This window comes from Odocoileus virginianus, chromosome 5 (assembly GCF_023699985.2).
Source record: "Odocoileus virginianus isolate 20LAN1187 ecotype Illinois chromosome 5, Ovbor_1.2, whole genome shotgun sequence".
Classification (NCBI taxonomy): Eukaryota; Metazoa; Chordata; class Mammalia; order Artiodactyla; family Cervidae; genus Odocoileus; species Odocoileus virginianus.
In genome coordinates, this window is record NC_069678.1 from 82,570,332 (window position 1) to 82,595,541 (window position 25,210).

Consider the following 25,210-nt stretch of genomic DNA (forward strand, 5'->3'; position numbering starts at 1 on the left):
ACCCAGGGCCAGGCCTGTGCGCTCAGCAGCATCTGGGCCCCAGACCCCACTCTAGAATGCAAATGAGCCACCCTCTCTCTCTCTCTCCTGCGCCCGCTCTGCCTCGCCCTGTGGTTGTGAGTGTGTCTATGTGTTTTTTGTTCCAATAACTTGCTGGGAACAAGGGAGAAACACAACAAGCCCCACGCCTCACTCTAGCTGCGGAGCATCCGTACTGAGCTGCATGGGGACTGGCCGGAGGGGGAGGGCCAGGGGAGGGGGTAGGCAGAGCTTCGGGAGGAGATGAGGTGAAAGTAATTGACGCTGCCCAGCAGGCAGTGGAAGAGGCAGGGGATGCGTCAGTGTCGCCAGGAGCTGGCAGAGGTGTGAATGAGTGGAGGAGACGCACGCACTCCGCTCCAAGTGTTCACCCCAGGATGGCGGCGGCTCAGGGACCTGTGGACCCCTCCTCCCCAGAACAGGTCAGTCACTTTCCAGGAGGTCGAGCCCCCTCTCTGGTGCCAGGCAGACTGGGAGGCAGGACTGGGGGTGGGGAGAGGGGCTGAGTGGTCTGTGCCAGGGAGGGGCAGGCACAGCCAGCCAGAGAGGCAAACACCAGCAAAAGTGACGCAGAAAGTTGCAAGTGTGCAAAGGAGCAGGAAGAGTTGGCTGTGTGGCGGAGCGCGGGAGAGGAGAATGGGGGTGTGAGGGCCCCCCCAGCCCAAGGATCTGCTCTACGTATCAAAGCTGCATTGTCCTAGCTCCCGGGGAGACGGCCGGAGGTGCCCAGGCATCGTACTAACCAACTCAGCCCCATTGTCTGTGCCATGGCAGTTACTCCTATGGGGAGAGTGGGTGAGGGGCAGGGGGACTTGGTACAGGGGCTGCGTGGTGAGGATGGGGGAGGGGGCGGGCAAGCGTCTCAGCTGGGAGGCGACAGACCCCACGGAATGGTCGCTAGTGTCCAGGACAAGGGTCCGGGTGGGGTGGGCACCACCGCTGTGCCCTCATCCCTGGAAGCTGGGGATGGGTGGCGATGGCAAGCACAGTGTGGCTGATGGCAGGGAGGGAGAGGGGACTGGGACAGCCACCTTCTTTCTCTGCAGCGCATCCTGACTTGACCTCCAGAAGGCAAGAGAAGGAATGTCCTCTGGGGAGACCTGGGTTGGGTTTGGAAGTAGCCTTATGCAGGGCTGCCCTCCACCCTCAGGACTGCCAGGGTCAGCAACCAAAGCCACTTCCAAAATGCCAGCCTGCTGCCAGCCGACTGGGGCAGAGGCTGTTCACGGCTGCCACAGTGCGGGGCAGGACTGCTGGGCTCCAGGGCAGAGACAGCGCCCACCCAGTGGTCCCGTCACTACTCCCAGGGTCTGGAGTGGAGCCCGGCACGCCTGGGCTGCATCTCCTGTCAGCCGTCCACAATATTGGCGGGTCAATATTGGCAGAGCCCTCTGCCAATCAGGGCTCTGGGATGAAACAGCACGGGGTGTGCCCCTGCCTCTCTCACCTCCCATATGAGGGCCTGATCTCCTGAGAGGTGCCTTGAGGTTTTCCTTGAAGCAGGAGACACTCATAGCCCCCGCATACTTCTCAGGTCTGGGGTAGATTTTCCCATGGTCCCACTCCTCCAGCCCGGCGCTTGACTCTTTCCCGTGTCTGGATCAGCGAAGCCAGTTGAAGGATGGAAGGCTCTGTCACTGCAGGGCAGGTGCTGCCTCAGGAAGACAAGTCGGGGAACCAAGAACCAAGGGGTGTGAGGTCACAGGGTCTCCCGAGGCAGCCACGGCTTACTGTCATGGCTGTTCTGCCTGAATTCCCCCACTGGAGCTCAGAGAAGGCTGCCAGTGATCTGGATTTGGCTCAAGGTCAGTCTGGGATGTAGGGTCTTGCCCGTTCTCCTCTGCAAAGTTTGTCTTGGATAGGACTTCATCCCTTGAGCAAACCCTGGGGCTGCAGAGTCCTGGACAAGAAGCCTGCCGGCTCCCAGCGGGGACTGCCCCGCCCAGCCTGCTCCAGGAGTCCTGTGTCCACCGAGAGCAGAAGAGAGAGCTCTCGATTCACAGAAATATCCAGTAGACACGGCTCTTGGAGGGCGGGAGTTGGCAGCCTGAGTGCAGCCATCGCCCAGAGTAGAAACCTGGGCTGCCTCTGAGTCTGGACACGAAGAAGGGAGAGGCACCCCTGCGGTGCGGGGTGGGAGGGCGGCCTCTGGGAGCGGGCTCTGAAGCATTGTGTCCTCTTTACATTTTGCTGTAGTTTCCAGTTTTTTTTTTTTTTAATGATAAGCTCATAATCAGAAAGAAAGCAAATAACAACATTTTTTTTAAAAGTTCAGAAAGCCAGTGGGAACTAATGGAAAATACAGGAGAGAGTCAGAAATAGCAACTTCCAGGCAAGGCAGAGCTACAGAATCTAAGGAGATCTATTGAGGTTGTCTGTCTGTCCCCTGATTTTATAGCTAAGGTCTCTCAATGCTGAGAGTGGAAGAGGTTCGGACTCCTGGAGGTGCACGTTTTAGAATGCTAGGATGCTAACCCCCAGAGCGGGATCCCCGCCCTGCCAAGCCCAAGGTGTGGGGGAAGCTCTGGTTTCTGCCCTTGGAGCTGAACTGCCTGAATTCCAGGAGCTCACCCAGAATAGTGAATAAACAGAGGGCAGAGGGCTAGGGAGAGGACTTACATAAGCAGCTGTTCAGTGTGGCTCACCACCCTGGGTAGGGATGGGGTGGGAGGTTGTGAACCCAAAACAGGTCACAAATCCTTGTGCAGGCACGGACACCGCTGCCTCTGTGACTGCTTATAAGGACAAGGACGCTGAGGGTCTTATGTGTGTATGTTTCTGCATGGTGGACGTCACGGAGGATGATTGGCCAGCCCACCCACACAGTCGTGGAAGGCACGCCCCATAGCCTGCATCCTGCCGGGCCTGGGGAAGCTTGGGCACAGGGCAATCCCCACCCTGGAGATCACCCATGAGGCCCATGAGGGCGAGTCAGAGGTGAGAGTGGGGGCTATCCAGGGAGCCCGAGGAGGAGGGACCAACTCAGAAGGGCACCAGGCCAGTCTGGTTTGACTCACCACCCAGGTGTGAGCGAGGGAGGGAGGTTGGGAGGGCAGCGAGGGGCAGCACACAGTAGGAGATGGGTGATGGGCAGCAGGAGCCTGGAGCCCGGCCAGTCGGCGGGGCTGAGCTGGGTTAGGCAGACGGGCCACCAGTCTGGGTCAAACCCATGAGCACAAAGAGATTCTTTTGTGGGCACCTCAGAGCCAACAACCTCTGCAGGAACCGTTACTATCAGTGGCTGGCCTTCTACCCAGCAGGTAAAAAAGAATGGAGGGCTTAGAATAAGGAAAATTATGCAAGGAGAAAAAAAGTTGTGCAGCATTGGATAAGTCTTGCTGGCCTTGGGCATTGCTGTCTAGGAAGGAAGTGGAGGGGAGTCCCCAGAGGAGGGCTGGAAGGGAACTAGAGCCCCCAGGAACCCCCACAGAGGGACCCTGCCCTCCAGTGTCCTTGGAGGAAGGTGGGCTTCCTCCGTCCTTTGCTGATCGCCACGCCCTCACCAGCCAGACTGCCTGTGCATAGCTTGCACTAGAATGAAAAGCCAGAGGCCGAGCTGTGGAGCAGGCCCCCACGGCAGCATTCCCCCCACAGCTCCTGAATGGGGCACTGAAGGGCTGGGATACAGGCCCAGGGAGTAGCTGTTAGTGCTGCTGCTTCTGGGAGCTCCTCCCACCACGCTCAGGGCATCAGTGCACCTCCTTCTGCAGAGCAGACCCGTCGTGTTGTCTGTTACTTCCCATCCCCAGCTCCAGTTCCGGGCCCCAGGGCCCCAGGCTCGGGCCTCCAAGGAGCACAGCCAGCAGGACTGAATTGTTGAGTGCAGGGCTCAGGAGGGTGCCGCTCGTGAATGCGACCAGTGACTCCTGAGGGCTCAGTCAGCCTGTGACTCGCTGCTGGCCACACACCCCCCCCCCCCCCCCCCCCGCCCCGGGCCCCTGCATGTCAGGGGAGGAGCAGAGACCTCAGAGGCCCAAGTCCGGTCCCGCCACACTTGGTCAGGCCTTGAACCTCAAACCTTAGGACCTCGGTCTCTGCAAGAGGCCTTGCCCTGGCTCCACCCGTGAGGCCACCCTGGACCCTCAGTTGCCTCTCTTACGCCCGTAACTGCTGCTTCATGACCCCACCCATGTGCTCGCAGCTGCCACAATCCTCCATTGTGCCCCTAAGTAAACAAGCCTCGGACAGAATAAAACTGTTATTGTAGGATCAACATATAGGAGGCCTATTTGGCTGGGCTTTGTTTGGGAATGGATAAACTACCCCAGGCAGGCCTCACGCCCTCTGAAAAAAATGCCCCCCAGACCCCACGCTATTGCTAGGCCTGTCCTCATAAAAAGTCCTAGGAGGTGGTGACAGGCTTAGCCAGGATTCTGTAGGGACCTGTCACACCAGGACTGGGAGCTGCCCTCTCCCAGAGCCAAGGTGGCCTGCAAGCCTCTTGTCAGGGCAGCCTTCTGTGACCTCACACTGCTCCCACCCCCACCCCAGTTATCCTTTCACGCTCTCGTGACTTGAGAAATTCCCCTTTGTGGTCACGTTGAAGTTGCATGTAAAAATTATGTGTTTATTTCATTAATGGCTTACTTCCCCCTGGACTTCTAGCTCTGAGTGGGTCGGGGTGTGTTTTCTTCCCTTCTGAATTCCCTGAGCCTGAGGTAGGGCCTGGCCCATAGTAGGTGCTTGTAAACCTCCGAGGCTGAATGAATGCACACAGGCTCTGCTGGTCGGCTCTGGGTGCCCTGTGAAGGGTTCCTGGTACTGGGCCCCAAACCTCCCAGGACCACTGAGGCTCAGGGTCTCCTCTGGGCAGTGCTGGGTGGGAGGTGACACCTTTGTGCAGGACAAGGGTGTCTGTGCAGTAGTGCCCACGTGCTGTGCAAGCCCGAAGTGGCCCCCCAGATGCGCCCACTCAGAGCAAAGGGTGCGTGGCTAGGAGGGCCACCATCAGGTGCTGGGGCCTCTGGGCCTGCCTTCCCAAATGGGCCCTCCTGGAAGGCGCAGGCCCGGTGAGACCATCCCCCACTCTGCGCCTGTGGGTCAGTGTCAGAGTCCAGCAGCATGGCAAAGCCCCAGGCCCATTTGTCTCTTTGCCTGCGCGCCTTCCATCTGTCTCTTTCAGACGGAGGGTCAGTGTCACTCCAGCGCTGTCCCTCAGAGGTCGTGTGGCTTTGACTCTGATCCTGGGTGTTGTCCAGGGACACCTGGCCATTTCTCTCAGGAGAACAGCCCACCTCTGGGAGACTGTCTCTGTCGCTCAGGGGCTCTCTGGGCTTCTCTGTTGGTGACTCTCGGGGTCCTCCCTTGCCTCTGGGACTCCTCTGACCCCTCAGGCTCTGGCTCAGGGTGGCTGACTCAGTGGGAGGGGTGGAAGGGACACGGCATGGGTGATAGGTCTGCTCATACTTAAAACGGGACTTACTGGGTTAGTCCCAACTGTGGGGCTGGGGTCCTCAGTGGGGCCTCAGGCCACCCAGTCCAGCCCCACAGCTCCCCAGGCAAGCCTGCATCCTTCCTTTGGGGTGAACCCCCTCATCAGCCCTTCCTGACCAGCCCCCTCTTCTGCAGCCCATGCTCTCTCAGCTCAGAGACCCTTTTCTGGAGTCACTCCCTCTAGTTCCCCTAGCAGAGTCTGTCTTCCAAGTCTGGCATAGTGTAACTCTGACCTCCTCCCCAACTCATGGCCAGCAGACACCCCCCCCCCCCACCGCCGCAGCCCAGGTCAGCTTCCCAAGGGCTCCCCTTCCCCGTCGTGGGCAATAATTAGAGATGGCTCCCCTGGCACTCCCACCCTGAGTCCCAGAATGCCTTCCTCAGGTCTGGCCTAGCTCAGTTGCTTCCCCTTCTTGTACCCTACAGCCCTGACCACCAGGTGCCCCCTAGAAAAAGCCTTCAGCTGGGGGAGGGGGTCCATGTCCCCTCCCCCACAGCCACCTGCCATGGGCAGCGTGCTCAGCCTGGCGATATGGTGGCGGCGGGTTGGCGGGCTGTCTGGACACAGGCCCCTTTGTGCCCAGCCCAGCTTGGCTGCTTGGTATGAGGCTCAGCTGCTCCCAGATCCTCACCCAGAGGGGAGAGGGGAGGCTTTGGAGGGGCTGGGGCTGGGGGGCTCTCAACTCAAGCTCCCTCTCAGTGTCCCACCTCTCAGATGCTGGCAGCAGCTCCTCGGGTGGGCTGGTGCCCCCGGCACGGGGTGCTGGGGGGCTGGTGAGGGAGGCCCTGCTTGGCACCCTCTGGCAGCCACTCTGCCCTCTGTGCTCCTCTGCCAGGCCTGCCTGCAGCTCCTGCCAGCAGAGGGGAAGCCCAGGGTGGGGGTGGGGGCCTGGAGGGCCCACGGTGTCCCCACTGGGGGCGGCCTGAAGGGTCAGGCACCTCATGCCAATGCCTTGCTGATGGTGGCTTTTCTCCTGTCCCCACAGAATGGTGCTGTGCCCAGTGAGGCCACCAAGAAGGACCAGAACCTCAAACGGGGCAACTGGGGCAACCAGATCGAGTTTGTACTGACGAGCGTGGGCTATGCCGTGGGCCTGGGCAATGTCTGCTGCTTCCCATACCTCTGCTATCGCAACGGGGGAGGTACCCAGTGGGCACAGGGCAGGGACCACCCACGTGGATAGAGCCCAGCCACCAGGGCCCAGCCAGCCCCTTCCGGCACAGACCCCACTCCAGACAGGCTGGCCTCTGGCCCTAATCTCCTTTGCCCCCACCCCTGGCTTAGGTACCCTTTACCCCGTGACCTTGGCAGCCTGATCCCTCGAGGGGAGAAAAGGTAGAGAGGAAAGCAACCCAACCTCCCAAGTCTCAGTTTTATACCCCCTGCATTTCACCAGCCACCCGCCCCCCCAAATGATTCGGGGATATTTGAGGACCCCATCAGCTAATGTGTGTGAAATTGCTTGGTTAAGTCATCAATTCCCACCCAAACATGGTGGCTCTGGGACCTGGGTTCAGCTCAGAGCAGATTTCCTGGGAACCCCTGTCAAGTTCAAAAACAGGCCAGTGAGCAGTGTGCCTCAGACTGAGGCTCTAGTCCAGGGCATGGCACACCCTCCTGGAAGCCCAGTCAATTGCAAAGGTTCTGCTGTCGGGTTCTGAGCAGGAAGAGGGTGGGATCCCCCAAAGCCAGCCCTGAGCCAGCCCTCTCCCTGCCCACCAGGAGCCTTCATGATCCCCTACTTCATCATCTCATCTTCTGCGGGATCCCCCTCTTCTTCATGGAACTCTCCTTAGGCCAGTTTGCAAGTCAGGGCTGCCTGGGGTTCTGGAGGATCAGCCCCATGTTCAAAGGTGAGGCCCGGATGGGGTAAACACGCACACAGGGGCCTCTGGGGGCCGTGCTGACTCACCCGTCTGTATAAAGACTGCCAACCCCTATGGAACCCAGGTGTTGACCGGAGGCCCACATCAATGGCCAAGGCCAGGGACACATGCTGGGATCCATTGTTTACTTGGCCTCCACCCTCTCCTCCTACTGCGTGCATACACAAAAGCCTTTCGCCACCCCCCCACCCCTGGTCCCCAGCTTGCTTCTGCCAAGGACTTGACCTGCCCCTTCTGTGGCCCTCCACGAAAGCCCGCCCCTTAGGCCCTTCAAAATTGGCTTCGCGTCCTTCAGCTAGGTGTATGAGGCTGCTCTTGCCCCTCCCCTCCCCCAGGTGTGGGCTACGGCATGATGGTGGTGTCCACGTACATCGGCATCTACTACAACGTGGTCATCTGCATCGCCTTCTACTACTTCTTCTCATCCATGACGCCCGTGCTGCCCTGGACCTACTGCAATAACCCTTGGAACACGCCCGACTGCATGAGCGTGCTGGATAACCCCAACATCACCAACGGCTCGCAGCCTCCTGCCCTGCCTGGAAACGTCTCCCAGGCGCTCAACCAGACCCTCAAGAGGACAAGCCCCAGCGAGGAGTACTGGAGGTGAGGCCCCCCATGGGACCTGGGCTTCTAAGGGTCACCCTGGGGGCCTGTCTTCAGCCCTCCCTCTTTGCCGTTGGGCAGTGGTCTGCCGTCGAGGGAGGGTGACAGGAATGGAGCGTGGCAGGCGTGTGGGCAGCCTCTCCATGCCAAGGCTGATGCACAGGCTTTGTGAGTTCATGAGAGTCCTCACACAGTGGCATCGAGGGAGGGAAGGCTCCAGCAGTCAGGCGGGTCAGCCGAGCAGAGTTGGGGAAAAGAAGGGGAGGCTTCCTGGCTGGCAGAAGAGCACCAACAGAGGCCTTAGCTCCAGGATAGCCTGAGGCAAACCCGTTGTGACGAGGGTAACAGGTGCGTGGGGAGCTCACCGGCCACGTGGTAGCCTTCAGGGAGTACGTGCCTTCTTGGAGGGCTGAGAGGAATGAAGCGCAGACCTAATCCTGCAGAAGCAAAGGAGAGCTGTGGCCGTTTCCTGAGCCCAGAGCTGTTGTCGTCAAGCTGCGTTTGGGAAGGGCAGCCTAGCACCCCTCAGCTCTGAGCCGACAGAGGACGGAGTCCCGGGGCTGGCCTGAAGCGAGGCTGCTGCTGGGGGTGTTTGGAACATCTTGTCCCAGCTGGGTGGGTGTGAGGGCACAACAGGACGTCCTGGAGGAAATTCCCCACGTCCTGTTGGGGAGCTCATGGGAAGAGGGCTTTGTGGGCTGGGGGGCAGGCCTCGTTCATTCATTCCACAAACATTTATGGCGTCCACTCTGCCGGGCCCTGTGTGCCTGTGGGGTATGAACGGCCCTGAGACCCTGCCACGAGGAGGTCACAGTCCAGAAGGGAGATGGGTTGTTGGTGCTATTTGGGGCAGGGGCCTCAGTGCAGTATATGCAGGGGTGTGGTGAGGGCAAGAACAGGTGATCGAGGAGGCTTCCCATGGACTTCCCTCAAGGTCCAGTGTCTAAGACTCCGAGCTTCCAGTGCCTCCACTGCAGGGGGCACAGGTTCAATCCCTCCTCAGGGAACTAAGATCCCACATGCCAAGCATGACATGGTCAAAAAATAAATCATAAACAAAGCCAAGACTTCCCAGAGGAGGGAGAAAAGGAGCTATAGAAGGATTGGGAGACATGGGCAGATGAGCCCCAGCCAGGAGGTGGCAGACTGGAGTTGGGGTTGGGAGCAGGTAGGACAGAGTATTGGGACAGAGGAGGCCAGGACATCAAAAGGCACAGGGCTTCCCCTGCCGGTCAGAGGGCTCGAGCCTTCTCCACGCTGTGATGGAGAGGCAGGGCTGAGCGGCTGAGGTCCCGGTTACACTCGAAAGTCCTCTAAGCTGAGGGCCGGCACTCAGAGCCTCAGGGCCCAGTGTCCAAGGACAGCTGCTGCCGCATATGTGCTCAGTCGTGTCTGACTCCTGGCAACACCATGGGCTGTAGCCTACCAGGTGCCTCTGTCCATGGAATTTTCCAAGCAAGAATTCTGGCGTGGGTTACCATATCCTACTCCAGGGAATCTCCCTGACCCAGGGATTGAGCCAGTGTTTCCTGCACCTCCTGTGTTGGCAGGCAGATTCTCTACCACTCAGCCACCTGGGAAGGCCCTGTGCGGTGCTATAGATGTTCAAAGACGGTTAGGATGTGGTCACCGTCCTCAAGACTCATGGTGGAGACCATGGAGCCATTGCCTCCCAGTGAGGTTTGGGCAAAATGACCTCTGGGCAGATTCAGTCGTTCAGTCATTGGACGGGTCATTTCCTGAGCACCAAGTAGGTGCCGAGAACTGTACTCAGAGCAGGGACAGAGCGGGGAGTAAGAGACTCCTCCTACTTAGGTATTCTGCTACATTTGGGGCATGGTGTGGACTGGGCAACTTGATCTAGACTAGGGAGAGCCTTCTGGAAGGTTCCAAAAGCACAAAGCCGAGCGATGCTCCAGAAATTATCACTCCAGGGGCTGTCTTCCAGGGTGGGGCTACTGCTTGGCAGAGCCCAGGAGATTTTATCCAGTGCAATTAGAGGGGAATTTCCCTCCAAGAAAACTAGCCATGGGTCAGCAGGTCCACAGGATGGCCCGCTGAACTCCAGTCCTTGGCCAGGGCTGGAGCCAGGCCTCCCCAAGGAGCCCCAGCCCTAGGCAAGACGCCTTCCCTTCAGGATGGCTCCCTGCTGCCCTCTCCTGGAGAGCCTAGGGAAGTGACCTTTGAGAGGGCTGCCCAAGCTGGCTTCAGCAAGATGAGGTGAGCAAGCATCCCCATTTCTCGGCACCCACTGTGTGCTTATTGTTGCTGTTTAGTTGTGTCTGACTCTTTTGCAACACCATGGGCTGTAGCTCTCCAGGCTCATCTGTCCATAGGATTCTCTAGGCAAGAATACTAGGGTGAGTTGCCATTTCCTTCTCCAGGGGATCTTCCAAACTCAGGGATCAAACCCAAGTCTCCTGCATTGCCAGGGGGGTTCTTTACCCCTGAGCCACCAGAGAACTATATGTTAGGCATATTATATGATATCACCCCCATTTTCAGATTCAGAGACTGATTCCCAGATGTTAAGGAACTAGACTGCAATGCTGTGTCAGGATATACATGTGTCAGGATATACATGTCAGGATATGCATGTCAGGATATACACATCAGGATATACATGTGTCAGGGCACACATGTGTCAGGATATACATGTGTCAGATATGCATGTGTCAGGATGCACATGTGTCGGATATGCATGTGTCAGGATATACACGTGTCAGGATATGCATGTGTCAGGATATGCATGCCCCACTGTGCCTGTGCCAAATGTGAATTAGGCTGATGACACTCTGCCGGCATTCTGGGTCCACAGTCTCCAGCGACCCTTTTGAAAGTTGCATAATCTCATTTGAGCCCCACGGCAACCCTATTAGTGTGTGCCGATTTTGTAAAATATTCCCATTTTACAAGTGAACAAAGCAAATCAAGACAAAGATTGACTCCTCTAAAGGGAGAAGAGCTCCCAGGGCAGATTTCTGAGCCCATGTCTGCCTTTTGCCCACCCTTTGGCCTCCAGCCTTCCCTGCCCTCACCACGTCTTTACAGCATGATCTTACAGTCCTCTGAGAGCTGATCCCTAAGCTCAGGACCATGCCCTCATCTCCCCAGCAGACACCAGGCGCCACACAGACCTCACTCAAATCCTGGCTGTGCTGCATACCAGCTTGGCCTTGTGAGGTCCAAACCTCTTTTAGCCTCAACTGCTCTTCCATTAAATGGGAGTGGTTACAACATCATTCTTGTTATTATAAAGACGTAGCAGAAATCACTAAGAACAGTGACAGGTGCTCAGTAAGCACAGTGAGAGCCACTGCTGGAGATGCAGTGAAATAGATGAGAGTGTCCTGTTCTCAAGGCGTTCACCATCTGGTTGGGAAAATTAAAAAATAATGCAGAATAAGTCCAGAGATGTTATGTGAAAAGCCAACTTGTAAACATGTGGGGTTCCAAAAGTTTTTCAGCTAGTTGTTTGGTCTCAAAAGCACATGCTCCAAAACCAAAACAAAACATTAAATATGGTGCCATAAAAAGAAAGTTAAGAGTTCAGAAGTCTAGCCTTCTGAACTGTTTAAGCCCTTGTATTGTATGCTGAACTCTTGCAATAAAAAATAATACAAAGCATTACCAGTTTAGCATATGTATCTAGACAAAGTTTTTAGAGAGTCTTCTGAGCAAGGAATGGGTTCCTTACTTTGAATGCTGGTGCTTAAAGTAAATCACCTCTCAGCTGTAGCAGTAAGACCCGGTGGCTATTCTGGAAGGCAGAGCCTCCCAACACGATGTGCCCTAAATAGTGTGCCAATCCGGTCGGGCTTGGGCAGCCCAGAATCTCCAGCCCTGCTGCCTTCAGCTTTGAGTGACCTTGTCTATTTGCCCCATGGGCCCAAACTATTTTTTTTCTGCATGTCCCAAAGGGAAAAAGATTGGAACGCACAGCCACAAGGGTCTAGGAGCCTACTCCAGGGAGTAGGGGTAGATCTTATTCATCCCTTTATCTTTGGTTCCCCCATGGACTGAGAGCCTGGAAAGTTTCTGACCCTGATGCCTGTTGAGCGAACCAACGCAGAGGCAGGAGTTTGGCAGAAGAGGCATGTGTTGGACAGCGCCCTCTGCAGGTCACAATATGAAGGGCAGCCTAGGAGAAGATTTGTGGCAGAGGAGGCCTAACAAGGTGCTTGCAAGTCTGACAGTTTGGTGGGCTGACCAAACAAACAAATCCCAGACCTGGCAACACTGTCCCATGAGGGACCAGGGTGACCACCATCACAAGGTATTAAACCTGTTGTCATGAGGTTTGAGAACTGAGTTGGAAAAAAAAAAAGTAAAAATAGCTAAAATTAGAGGACAGCCTATGAGCTATGCTGAGAAGTCCTCACTGAAAGAGGGGAAAGAAAGGAGCCTGTATTTTTCTAAGTTTATCTACAGATTACCCTAGACTCATGTTATGATGCCCATTTTAAAGATGAGGAGACTGAGGCTCAATAATTTGTCTCTTGCTAATCAGTTCTAGCCTGGACAACTCCAACAACCGAGCCAGTCCCCATCCAGATACTCCCCTTTATACTTCCCAGTCCATTTTCCATGATGTTAATTCATTCATCCATTCAGCAAATGCTTATTAGGCATGACTCTGTGCCAGGGACTTTGCAAACCACTGGAGGGATACAAGTGTGAACAAAACAGACAAAACCCTTGCCTTCATAGACGGCAGATAACAAACTGAATAGTAAAACGTGCAGTATGATAGAAGGAGACATACTATGGAGGAAAATACAGCCAGGTATGGGGTAGGTAAGGTATGCTAGGCTGGGGCCGGGGTTGCAGTTTTAATCCAGGAATCCAGAATAGGCCCCTTTGCAAAGAGGACACCCAAGTAAAGATTTGAAGGAAGCAAAGAGCGGGGGAGCCATGTTGACAAGCCCGGCTGCATAATTTTGTGGGGCCCAGCGCAAAATGAAAAGATGGGGCCTCTTGTTCAAATGTGTTCAGAATTTCAAGATGACAATGGCAGGACATTAAAGCAAGCACAAGGCCCTTCTAAGCACGGGGCCCTGTGCCTGCACAGATCTCACACCCGTGTGGACATGTGGAGGTCTGGGGGAAAAAAACACATCAGACAGGGAAGAGCACGTGTAAAGGCCCTGAGGTGGGAGTGGGCCTGGCACATTTAAGGAACAACAAGGAACCCAATGCACCTGGAGCAGTGAGTAAGGGGGGAAGGAGCAGGAGGAGAGGAGATTTGAGAGATGGCACTTAGAAGATAGTGGATCATGGAGGGCTTGTAGCCACTGTATGGACTGGCTTTTCCATGGCCAGAGATGGGAGCTGCTATGAGGCTTTGAGCCAAGGAGAGGCCCTGAGAGACCTCTTCTGAAAACCCTCCAGAAGCTTCTCATTGCTCTCAGAATAAAATCCAAACTTCTCCATCTTGACTTCACAACTTCTCTTGATCTTGTTCCTTCCTATCTTCATCCTCTCTATTCCCCTCCTCTTCTTCTCCAGCCTTCCTGAGCTACTGACATGCCCAGGCGGTTCCTGACCCTGTCCTGCTGGGTCATGACCTGGCCCTAACCCATGCCCTCAGCCTGGCATGTACTTTCATTTCTCTTCACCCACTTTCTCCCCATCCTTGAAACTTTGGTTCAAGCCTCACCTCTTCCAGGAATACTTCCAGTGTGCTCCTCCCCATGGGGTTAAGACACTCCTGGCAGTGCCCACAATACCTGATTTAGGTCAATATGCCCAGCATCTAGCAAGGGCTTGGCACATCAACATCCAGTTGATTGAAGAAACACAGCTGGTGTGGCATAGGGCTCCAGAGAGAGTCATGCATACTCAGGAGAGGAATTCAGGTTCAAGTCTAGGCCTGTGTGCTCCTCTTTAGTCATGTCCAACTCTTTGTGATTCTTTGGACTATAGCCCTGCATGCTCCTCTGTCCATGGGATTCTCCAGACAAGAATACTGGAATGGGTTGTTATTTCCTCCTCTAGGGGACCTTCCCAACCCAGAGATCAAACCCATGTGTCTTACATCTCCTGCATTGACAGGCGGCTCCTTTACCACGAGTGCCGCCTGGGAAGCCTCCATCTTTACTCAATACTTCACTGCCTCCCTCTGTTCATCTGAGTTGGACTACTGTGGGTGAAAAGGTCACAGAAGGCTTCCTGGAGGAGGTGACGCCAGATAGGGTGCATCCAGTCTGGAGGAGAGGGCCTTCCTAAAGGAAAGACCTGGGCTGGGTCTGAGCAGGCACAGGAAGACTTCCACACCCCAGGGGCTGAGGAAGCTAGCCCAGGCCTGGGGTGTGGCCTGCAGGCACCCTCGAGGATCCTGGGAGAGGCAGCAGGCAGAGACGGCTAGGTAGGCTGGGGCTGGGGCCTCGCCAAGGCTCCCATCTCAGACAGGTCGGCTGCTGGGACTCCGTGAGAAAGGAGGGAGCTGCCAGGCTGGGCCCCGGGCCTTGGGGATGTGTTGCTGGGTGGCAGGGCTGGCCCTCAGTGACAGTGTGTCCCCTTCCAGGCTCTATGTGCTGAAGCTGTCGGATGACATCGGAAACTTCGGGGAGGTGCGCCTGCCCCTCCTCGGCTGCCTGGGTGTCTCCTGGGTGGTCGTCTTCCTCTGCCTCATCCGCGGGGTCAAGTCTTCAGGGAAAGTAAGGCCCCCTCCCTCCAGGACCTATGCCCACCCAGAGCTATCCTGCCTCCCCTGTGTGTGGACGGGTGGGTGGGGGAGTGATGAACACATGTAGGAGGGAAAGAGGGACCAGGGGGCCCATGGTAGTTGAGGGGGCAGGTTGGTGGGGGGACTGTGGGAAGAGCCAAAGGAGTCCAGTGGGGCCCCTCTCACCCCCAGGTGGTGTACTTCACGGCCACATTCCCCTACGTGGTGCTGACCATCCTGTTCATCCGTGGCGTGACCCTGGAAGGAGCCTTCACAGGCATCATGTACTACCTGACCCCACAGTGGGACAAGATCTTGGAGGCCAAGGTGGGCTGTGGGTGGAAGGTGACCTGGAGGGACAGGGAGGGGCAGAGAGGCGCCAGCCTCTGAGCACAGCTCCTCCTGCAGGTATGGGGGGACGCCGCCTCCCAGATCTTCTACTCGCTGGGCTGCGCGTGGGGCGGTCTCATCACCATGGCTTCCTACAACAAGTTCCACAACAACTGTTACCGGTGAGAGTCTCTCCGCCAGCGCTGGGGCTGCCCCCTGTTCTGCCCTCTCTGCAGCCTGATCCTGCTTCCCCCAGACCCACCAGATCCAGTGCAGCCTCCTGGACCCTCCCTTCCACTCACAGCCTTGAGATCCTGGCAGTGCCAGGTCTGGGTTCTGTCACTGCAGAACAGAGCTTAGGCAGAAGAGAGAAGGGGTGATGACAGTGATGCTCCAGGGGTCTGTAAGGACTCAAGAGCCTCACGCCCACTTAAAAAGGCCCAGAACAGACCAGAGATGAAAGTGGGGGTGCTTTTGTCCCTAGAACTTTTCCCTGTCTCCAAGTCTCCTGGCCTGGCCCAAATCGGGCAGGGGGAACTAAGCTGTGTGTCCTGACCACTGGTTTTCCTACCCATTAGAGACAGTGTCATCATCAGCATCACTAACTGTGCCACCAGCGTCTATGCCGGCTTCGTCATCTTCTCCATCCTGGGCTTCATGGCCAACCACCTGGGTGTGGACGTGTCCCGCGTGGCAGACCACGGCCCAGGCCTGGCCTTTGTGGCATACCCAGAGGCCCTCACACTGCTGCCCATCGCCCCACTGTGGTCCCTGCTCTTCTTCTTTATGCTCATCCTGCTGGGGCTGGGCACTCAGGTACGAGGCGTGGGACCCAGGCCTGTGGCTGGGGGCAGGAGGAGGCAGGGCCAACAGTAGGCTCCTGCTCTGATGGCTGGATCCTGCAGTTTTGCCTCCTAGAGACGTTGGTCACAGCCATTGTGGATGAGGTAGGGAATGAGTGGATCCTGCAGAAAAAGACTTACGTGACCTTGGGCGTGGCTGTGGCTGGCTTCCTTCTGGGCATCCCTCTCACCAGCCAAGTAAGAACCAAGGGAAAGGCTGGGCGGGAGTTGCCAGGGTATGGGGGGTGGGAAGATAGGGGAGAGAGGGGGACCATAGCCTCAGGCACCCCTGACTCAGCTGCCTACTGGCCCGCAGGCAGGCATCTACTGGCTGCTGTTGATGGACAACTACGCAGCCAGCTTCTCCTTGGTCATCATCTCCTGTATTATGTGTGTGTCCATCATGTACATTTACGGTAAGTGCCCGAGCTTCCATGGCCTCCCGTGTTCCAGCCCTTGGCCTGCTCATGCTGTCCTGTGGGTTGCTGACCTCCCTCTCTCCAGGGCACCAGAACTACTTCCAGGACATCCAGATGATGCTGGGGTTCCCACCGCCCCTCTTCTTCCAGATATGCTGGCGCTTCATCTCACCAACTATCATCTTTGTAAGTTCCTCGCTGGTCCCTCCCCTGCTGTCCCCGTGGCAAGCATCCTTCTCTTGGGAACCAGCCAAGGAAGAGCACGAGCAACCATTAGGCCAGAGCTCCTCCTGGGGGCTCCGCACCTACAGCTCTGGTCACTGGAAGTCTGAGCAAAGCTGTATAGAGTCAGACAGGTGTGGAGACTCAGAATCACCTAAGCCCTGGCCTTGGGTTAGGAAGGGAGCACAGGGCCCTGTACTTGACAGAAGACAGTGCCCAGCTTCAGAAGGGGAAAATAGGCTGGCAGCAGCTGAGAGCTGGCCCTCCTTCCCTGGTATTTCCACCTGGCATCCCCCCAGAGGAGCCCCATGGGAATCATGACTGACCTTGGCATTGGTCTCTGACAGCCTCACTGAGCTCGTGTCTCTAGCCCTCATAGCCGAGGTGCTTGGAGTGCTCAGGATATGTGGTGTGAATGTGTGTTCCAGAAGCAGGCTGTGCAAGTCAGGTATCAGCTCAGGATCCGGGACACCATCCTAAGCCACCCTGGAATAGGCTGGCTTGGGAGGGGAGTTCTGGGTTTCCACCAGTATTCAACACCTGGAAGACAGACCCCCCAGCAGGGAGTAGAAGTGGTGGAGGGAAAGCCCACCATGACCAGGAACAATATACTAAGTCTCGTGATACAACTCTCCATGGTTTCATTATTATCCCCACTTTACAGATGAGGAAACTGAGGCCCTGAGATGTTAAGTAATTGACCCAAGGTTATATGGCTTCTAAGAGTCAGAGCCCTCATGCGAAGCAGGTGCTCTGATCTGGAGCGTGTGTGCTGGGCCCATGGTGCACTAGACACAAGTTTAGGAGGAGGAGTGGTCTGTGGACTACAAACCTTCTGATTGTGCTCCTTTATGACCAGGGTGAGAAGTCGGGGCAGGGGTGAGGGGTGGAGGGAGGGATTTGCTAGCGTAATGGTCCCTCCACAGAGAAGAGTCAGGGCTGTCTCTGAGTGACAGGGGGCTCAGCCCGATGGTCAGGGTAGTGTCTGGAGTCGTGCCCCGCGTCGTGCCAGTTCCTCTGTGCCACAGAGAGGTCAGCACTGGATTTCCACATTGGCTCATGTTTCTGGGGAGAAAAAAAAAAAGGCCCCTGAGGGCTGAGACCTCCATCACATGGGGTGTGGGATCTTCCGGAGCCGGGCACAGGCACCAGCTCTGGCCACTGGCCCAGCTTTGAACCAGGAGGAGCGGAAGTGTCCTGTAAGTGGCGGGAGGCGGGGGAGGGCAGTTGCCACCGCCAAGCGCAGTGCCCTCGGGGGTTGTGGCTTTGGCCCAGGACCTGCCCTGGGGGAGCTCATCCTCCAGGGCTCCCAGGAAGCTGCCGCCCTGTGGGGAGACCCAGGGCACCGCCCAGGCAGGGCAGGAGGCAGCAGGCAGCCTGGGTCCGGTGTCTCCAGGAAACTGAGGCAAAGCCCGCAGCATCCTCTCTGTGCTCAGAAAGCCAGGCTGGAATCACCTTTGGGTGAGGATGCCAGGCTCTGTGGACCACGTGCTTCTGGGCTGTTAGTTTTCTTTTGGAGGCTTTACTTCATAGTGCTGAAAATATTTTTTTTTTTTTTTTACAAACTCCATCATTCTATCAGCTCAAATAAAGAAAATAAAGAATTTGTCCACATGTTAGATCAGGCTCTAGTTCCATTCAGGAAACTTTTATAAGCTCCTCTAAGTGCAGCGTCCCCCAGATGTGGATCTTGACTTCTAGAATTTAGTCACTAAAATGGCTGGAGGGGTCTGAGCTCCAGGACGTGGCTGAAGGCTTGGGAGATGTATGCTGAGGCCTCCTGGCAAGCAGCACCTATTGTCCCAGGCCCTCCAAGTGGCCCATGAATCAACTGCCCATCTTTCTGCTTCCTATAGTATTTTTGTTGCTGCAGCCCTAGGATTTATCTCTGGTGTCCCTCAGCTCTTTCCAAAGTGGTTTCTGAGAGCACCCCCAGCCTGACACGGTTTCTAGGCTTTGGAGCCTCCCCCGGCTGTCCATTGCCATCTCTGCAGCCATAGACTGGCAGGACTTCTCCCTTTCCTTTCCCCAATTGCTCCCACCTCCCTGCATAAGTCAGTTCAGATCAGCACACGAGATTGTGCCAGGCGCTGTGCTGGGCACTGGAGACCTAGAGCTGATGCAATCCCAGGAGCTCCCAGGTCTGGAGAAAACATTCAAAAAATGCTTCAGTTCAGTTCAGTCGCTCAGTCGTGTCCAACTCTTTGTGACCCCATGAACCGCAGCACGCCAGGCCTCCCTGTCCATCACTAACTCCTGGAGTTTACCCAAACTCATGTCCATTGAGTCAGTGATGCCATCTCATCCTCTGCTCTTTCCCAGCATCAGGGTCTTTTCAAATGAGTCAGCTCTTCACATCAGGTGGCCAAAGTATTGGAGTTTCAGCTTCAGCATCAGTCCTTCCAATGAACACCCAGGACTGATCTCCTTTAGGATGGACTGGTTGGATCTCCTTGCAGTCCAAGGGACTCTCAAGAGTCTTCTCCAACACCACAGTTCAAAAAATGCAAAATGCTTAGTAGATGGAAAATGCCATTGAAGCCTTAAAGGCCACAGATTCGGCCTTACTTCAGCAGGCAGTGGGGGGGCCACTGCAAGTCTTTGAGTAGAACTGACTTCCAAGGGCCATGGCAGCTGAACAGTTTCTTGCCTGCTTCAGGATTATTCAGAAGCCAGACCCCTCCCCTTCCACAGTGCCCACCTGCCCATCATACCCTGGACCCCTGGTGCCATCAGCTTCTTCCAGTACCCAAACATTGATGTCAGCCCTGCCCTCCCTGAGATGCCTCTTTCTAGTCTGGGAAACTGGAGAGGGTGGGGAGCAATGCTGATAAGGAGGCCTAAGGCTGGGGTGGGGCTGGGCAGGACTCACAGCCACTCCCAACCCCCACTCTTTGCAGTTCATTCTCATCTTCTCGGTGATCCAGTACCAGCCAATCACCTACAACCAATACCAGTATCCAAGCTGGGCCGTGGCCATTGGCTTCCTCATGGCTCTGTCCTCTGTCATTTGCATTCCACTCTACGCCCTGTTCCAGTTCTGCAGAACAGATGGGGACACCCTCCTCCAGGTGAGGTGTGGGGGCAGGGGCAGCCAGGTGAATCAAAAGGGGGTGGATGGATGGATGGATGGCGCTCCAGGTCTCCCTTCTGATGCACTCTATCCGCCCATCCCTCCCCCATGCCTATCCCTCCTGCAGCGTTTGAAAAATGCAACAAAGCCAAGCAGAGACTGGGGTCCCGCCCTCCTGGAGCACCGAACAGGGCGCTACGCCCCCACCATCCCACCCTCCCCTGAAGACGGGCTTGAGGTCCAGCCACTGCACCCGGACAAGGCCCAGATTCCCATGGTGGGCAGTAATGGCTCCAGCCGCCTGCAGGACTCCCGGATATGAGCGCAGCTGCCGGGGGAGTGCCCCACCCCCACCCTGTGCTCCCAACACAGAGACTGGGGAGACAGCAGATAGGTGTCACCGCCTGCCCCCACCATGCCCTGGCCAGGGGTGGCACCTGTCACCTTGGCCACCACTGCTAGCACGGTCATTCGTGTTCATGTCCCTAGTGTTTACAGGTCCTTTAGATGCCAAGATGGCAGCTGGGGGGTGTGGGTGATGTGGGGGTTGCTGGGGGGCCCCAGGTCAGGCCCCCAGACACCTGCTGGGCTCCACGTGGCCTCTGACGCCCCCACACTCTGCCCTGAGCTGAGGTTCTGGGTGGGCCCCTACCTGTCCCTGAGCCTTTGGCCTCCTGACCAGAGTTCCCGCCCTTGGGGTGGACCCCAGCCTCCGCCCAGGCTAATTCAGATCTTCCTACCTGGAGGCAGGGTGAGGGGCTGGGGGGGCTGTGCAGTGTTACGGGTCAGGCTGTGTGGCCCGGCCCTTTTGTCTGATTATTTTTGTAAAAATTGTATTATCTGTGGTTGCTACCCCCTCACCCTCGGCTTCAGGCCCAATCTGTCTTCCAGGCCCGCCTGCACGTCCCTCGGCAGCTCTGAGGTCTCTGCGCCTCCTTCCAGCACTGGCTGTCAGGGCCAGCCCAGCAGAGGCCCATGACCCAACAGCCCGCCCAAAGAACTCGTTTCTGGGGGTAGAGATGGGGTGATGCTCAGCAGGAGGTTTGAGCCCAGAGACCAGGGGAAGTGGACCCTACACGACACCCCCTTGCCCTACCACCGCCAGGCTAAAGCCCAGTCTTCCCGAACTGGGCTACCCTTGTTCAGGTGCCAAATTGCCCCAGCCCGTGTGCCCCAACCACTCTCTGGAGCCAAAACTCCTTTCCCCAAGCCCTGCAGTGTCTGTGTGTCTGTCCTCTGCGCCCCTCTGTGCAGTGACAGCCCCGGAAGAGCTGCCTCTAATCCTCTGTAGCAATAACAGTGCGCCTCCCACCCCCAACCATCTGCGAACCACTAGGTTTTTAAAGTCCATAGATTTTAATGAAATTTCTATTCCTGTCTCTGAGCTGCTGCTCTGCTTTGTCTGGGTCCTCCAGCGGGACATGAGTCAGGGCTGGGACAAGACCTCCTCCTGCCAGGCCTTTGGGGGGATGCCTGGGAGGAGAAAGGCCAGAGGCTGTGACAGTCAGGACCGGACACTGAGGACCTGCTGAGAAGGTAGGGTGAGGGCCAGACAGACAGACAGACAGCAGTGGACTCCTGGGGAGGGCTCATCCTAGACTAGATCTGAAGTGGGCTGGACCCTGGCAGCTGAAAGAGAGCAGGAGCAGACAGGACGAGTTCCAGCCGAAGCTGAAGCCTCCTTCCTGAGCAGCCCTTCAGGTTGGGGCCTGGGGCGCTGCACTGGACGTCAGAGTAGAAGCTGGCCTTTTCCCGGGGAGGCACTGAATCTTCTGTCCCCAGCGGCAGGTGGCGGCCAGGCCGCGAGGTTTGGGGCAGCGCTCCAGAGGGGAGCAGGCAGGCAGCACTGGAGAAGCCTGGCCCAAACTCCAGCAGCCCCGTGGAGGCAAGGCAGGAGTCCAGTGCCCTGGCTGGAGGACCCCAAGGGCTGTGGCCTGAATGGGAGGGAGTAGCTGTGAGGGGGCCGTGGCCTGCCCCTCAGCCTGCCCCATCCAGCTGTCTGTCTGCTCTCGGTTACCTGTGGCTGGGGGAGACACAGGAAGGCCTCAGGGGTGCCTGCAGCTCCTGTTGCCTGGCTGCCTTCTGTTCCTTTAGCTCTGGAGGAGAAGTTCTACCTGAGACACAGCACCCAGTCTTCCAGGCTGTGTTACAAGAGTGAGGTGGGGTGGTGGGGGCAGGGGGTAGGGGTGGCACAGAGCACTGGGTACTCTGGGGCCTGCCTAGGGTCCTCACCTGCCAGGGTGGGCTCTAGGCTTGCCTCAGAGGGCCGAGGGGTCCCTGTATATTCGTCTTCCAGGCAGCGCTGCAGGGAGAGCTGGCTCAGTGCCTGGCTTTACGGCAGGGGCGGGGCAGGGCTGGGCAGGGTGCCCAGGCCAGGATCCCCATGGTGGGGCGCAGGAACCAGCCCGTGCAGTCTCTTCCTCCCAACCACCTGGGGGCACTCCTGAGAGGAACACCAGCCTCTCCCTGAAAAGCTGAGCTTGGCAAGGGGGTGGCAGGCCTGAACCCAGACTTGGGGAAGAGAAGGAGGCAAAAGACCTAGGCAGACCCAGCAGTTGATCTAAAAGTGCTGACCTCGGACTTAGGGACTCAACTGGAATATGGGTTCACGTACTTAGGGATCACACACATAAGAAGTGTGCACACGGGAAAAACGGACCCAGGGTTCATACAATCTCTGCAGGCACAGACACACACAGACACATGTGTGGGGATCTCACGCCCTGGGTGAAGACACGGGGGTGTCTACGCTCAGCAGAGGGGCTGGGGGTGGGGTGGCCCAGGACTGCAGCTCACCTGCAGGATGGGAATCTCCCTCTCCAGCGCACGGCACTCTTCCTCCAGGAGGGCCCTGGGACACGGGCAGTGAGGCACCAGAAGCAGCACTGCAGGCCTGGGTCTCAGCAGAGCGCTTCATGTAGTCCCAACGTCTGGCCTCCCCAGGAGCCTCCTCTGGGCCCTCCTATCTCCGCCCACCTCTCCCTCTGCTGCCCTCATGCTGTTCCAGCACAGCCTTGCAGCCCCACCAGCCTCTTCCTGGGCAGGGTGTGTCCTCTCTCCTTGCCCGCCTTCCAGTGCCCAACCTGAGGAGCAGCCGTCTCTCTTCTACTCGATAGGACTAGACTTGCGGGTCCTCCTGCCTCTGTTCTCCCCCATATCACAGCCTTGCCCCTGCTTTAAAAACTCTTGTGCGTGTCATCTCTCTACCACCTCCCAGGATAAAAGTCCTCAGGCCAAGGCCCGTGTAGGCATCTGTACTTGACTGATTCCTGGCAGCAACCTCATCAGCATCCTGCCCTTTCCACCTCTCAGCCCCACTCTCCTGGGTCTCCCAGCCAGGTGTGTTCCCTCCCTTCTCCTCCCAGTAGTCCCAATACATCAGGATCCATCTGCAGCCCCACCCTCCCTGTCTCCACCGCCATTGCACACACTTGGGGCCTCACCGCAGGTGTCCAGCAACCTGGTCAATGTAGGACATGTTCAGCTGGTCCTTGATGACGCTGAGGTCCTGGTGACAGCTGCTGGCAGATGAAGTCAACCTCACTCTCCCATGCTGCTTCACCCCAGGCCTTCAGGACACAAACACCATTTCTCCTAGACAATTTTGTGCTTTCTCACAAAGGCAACACAAGATGGTAGTAAAAGGAGGAGATCTGGAGCCTGGGATTGCACATGGGTTCTGCAACCCTTTACTATGTGTGAGTTTGGGAAAGTCAATCATCCCTTCTGAGCTTTAGTATCATCTGCAAAATGGGGCCATCACCCCCTTCATAAGGATGTGTGAGAAATAAGTTGCTACCATTCACGGATGAACATGCTGCTGCTCATTTATCTCGTTCAGTCCCTAGCCCTCTCTAACCCAGTCCTCGCAGCCTTGCTGTCCCAGCCTGATGGATAAGTGGCCACTGGATGAAGTCTTTCCTTCCACTCATACCTGCATGTAGTGCTCCCTCTTCCTGCAAAGCGCTTCTCTTTGTGTCTGTCTGGAAGTCTGTTCCTCATATTCTAAAACCCAGATCGAACCAAGCTCCCAGGATTGGCACGTGTCTCCTGGGCCTCTGCAACCCTCACGGGCTGACCCCTACCACAGGTGGCTATAGAAGTGTCAGTCCCAGACCACGAGCTCCTCCATGCCTGCAGGTGGGACCTACCAGCTGGCTGGGGTCCTTTGCCCAGCAAGGACAGATCCCTCCTCTCCTCCTACTACACCTGGGTTCACCAGCTCTCATCTGGAACATCTCCTGTTCTGGCAAATCAGGCCTGGGCTCCTCCAAGGCAAAGTGCAGGACCCTGGGGCTATACTGGACCCAAACGTGGGTCTGGTCCCTGCAGAAGATGCATAAAGGCAATTCAGGGGCTCCTTCCAGGGAACCACAGGAAAGGTGATCCTGGACCCTTGTCAGTTGCCAGGCTAGCCCATCTGAGTTCTGGAGACAGGGCCCAGACCCAGGTCTGGAGCTCCAACCTGCCCTCACAGATGGCCTTCCGGCGGAGACCTTGGAGCAGCTGCCACAGTTCCTGGCGCACAAGATCTCTTACAAGGGGCGGTGGTGCCAGAAGGGAGGAGAGGTCAGAGGTGGGGCGCGATCCAGAGGCTTGGATAGATCGAGCCTCTTGGAGCAATGATCGTAACATCACTACCTGCAAGGACAGCTGGGGCACCTCGGCGACTGCGGAGGGAAGTGAAGGGAGGCAGGGGAGCTGGGGGAATGAGGGGCAGGGCAGTTAAATTGGAGAGGGTTGGGCGGACAGTAAGCTCCAACAAGAGCTCGAGAGTTTTACTGGGCAGGGCTAGGGACCCGTAGGAGGTGAGAAAACCATCCGAGCCGTAGGATAGGTCTGCCGTGGGACAGGTCTGCAGTGGGGCCCACCTTCTTACGCCCCACCTCTGCCCGTAGCTCCATGCTCAGATCCACCGTCGTATCCCCTAGAATCCTTTTCACTTCGGGCCGCTCCGGGAGCGGAACGTGCTCTTCCATCAGTTCCCACAGCGACAGGGAGTCCCCAGGCATGGCCCGCCCGCGCCGCCGCCCCCGAAACGCGCGGCCGCACGCTTGGACCTGCTGGATCACCGGTCGGAGCACTGGGTTACTGGGATACCGCTAGTCGCCCTTGGCAGGGCGCGCCCACTCACGCCTCGCCCGCTTCCGGGTCTCACAGGCCACGCCCCCAGTCTGTCACTCTGACCGGCCTCTCCCAAGCCTCATTCCGTTCGGCCGCCCGTCCCCACGACTAGAGTTGCTCGGTCCAGAGCCGCTGGCCTCTGGCGCTCTCTTCTGCCCTACTACTGATCGACTCTCGGAGGCCACGGTCTCAGGTCGCGGCCCCGGGAGCCAGGCGGCGGGACTGCCGCCCTAGCCCCGCCTCTTCCGCGGGGCCGTTACCCGGGAAACGGGGCCCGCTACCCCAAGCCCCGCCCCCAGAGCCCCAGCCCCGCCCATTCCAGGGCGGGGCCGGCTAACAAAGCCCAACCCACAGCCGTGGTAGGTAGTTTCGCAGTCTCAACCATGCACATCACCCTGACTCCAAGCACCTTTCATCCCTGGGCACCTTTAGACTCCAGGGCAGGTGAAAGAACCAAGAAATATGAGCCCGGTGGGTTTATTACTTCCTTGCCTTTTCTGGCCAGGAGGCAGCGGCACGGTAAAATTTCTCCTTCCAGCCCGGGTAAGTCTAGTGAACCGCTGCACTT

At 57.2% G+C, this 25,210-nt stretch overlaps 2 protein-coding genes across 2 annotated transcripts; one reads left to right on the top strand and one right to left on the bottom strand.

Moving 5' to 3' along the window:
• Positions 1–267: 267 nt before the first annotated feature.
• Positions 268–20,063, top strand: SLC6A9 (solute carrier family 6 member 9). The gene is given in 15 exon segments (XM_020914707.2): positions 268–390; positions 393–461; positions 6,459–6,615; positions 7,196–7,219; positions 7,222–7,326; positions 7,695–7,965; positions 14,492–14,624; positions 14,825–14,959; positions 15,041–15,144; positions 15,541–15,778; positions 15,868–16,002; positions 16,121–16,220; positions 16,309–16,409; positions 19,346–19,516; positions 19,646–20,063. Coding segments are annotated over 15 exon segments (1,959 nt in total). The 5' UTR covers positions 268–369; the 3' UTR covers positions 19,841–20,063.
• Positions 19,358–24,877, bottom strand: CCDC24 (coiled-coil domain containing 24). The gene is given in 9 exon segments (XM_070468285.1): positions 19,358–21,349; positions 21,352–21,452; positions 21,536–21,614; positions 21,751–21,820; positions 22,315–22,369; positions 22,962–23,036; positions 23,728–23,863; positions 23,964–24,159; positions 24,405–24,877. Coding segments are annotated over 9 exon segments (972 nt in total). The 5' UTR covers positions 24,531–24,877; the 3' UTR covers positions 19,358–21,215.
• Between the last annotated feature and the right edge of the window lie 333 nt (positions 24,878–25,210).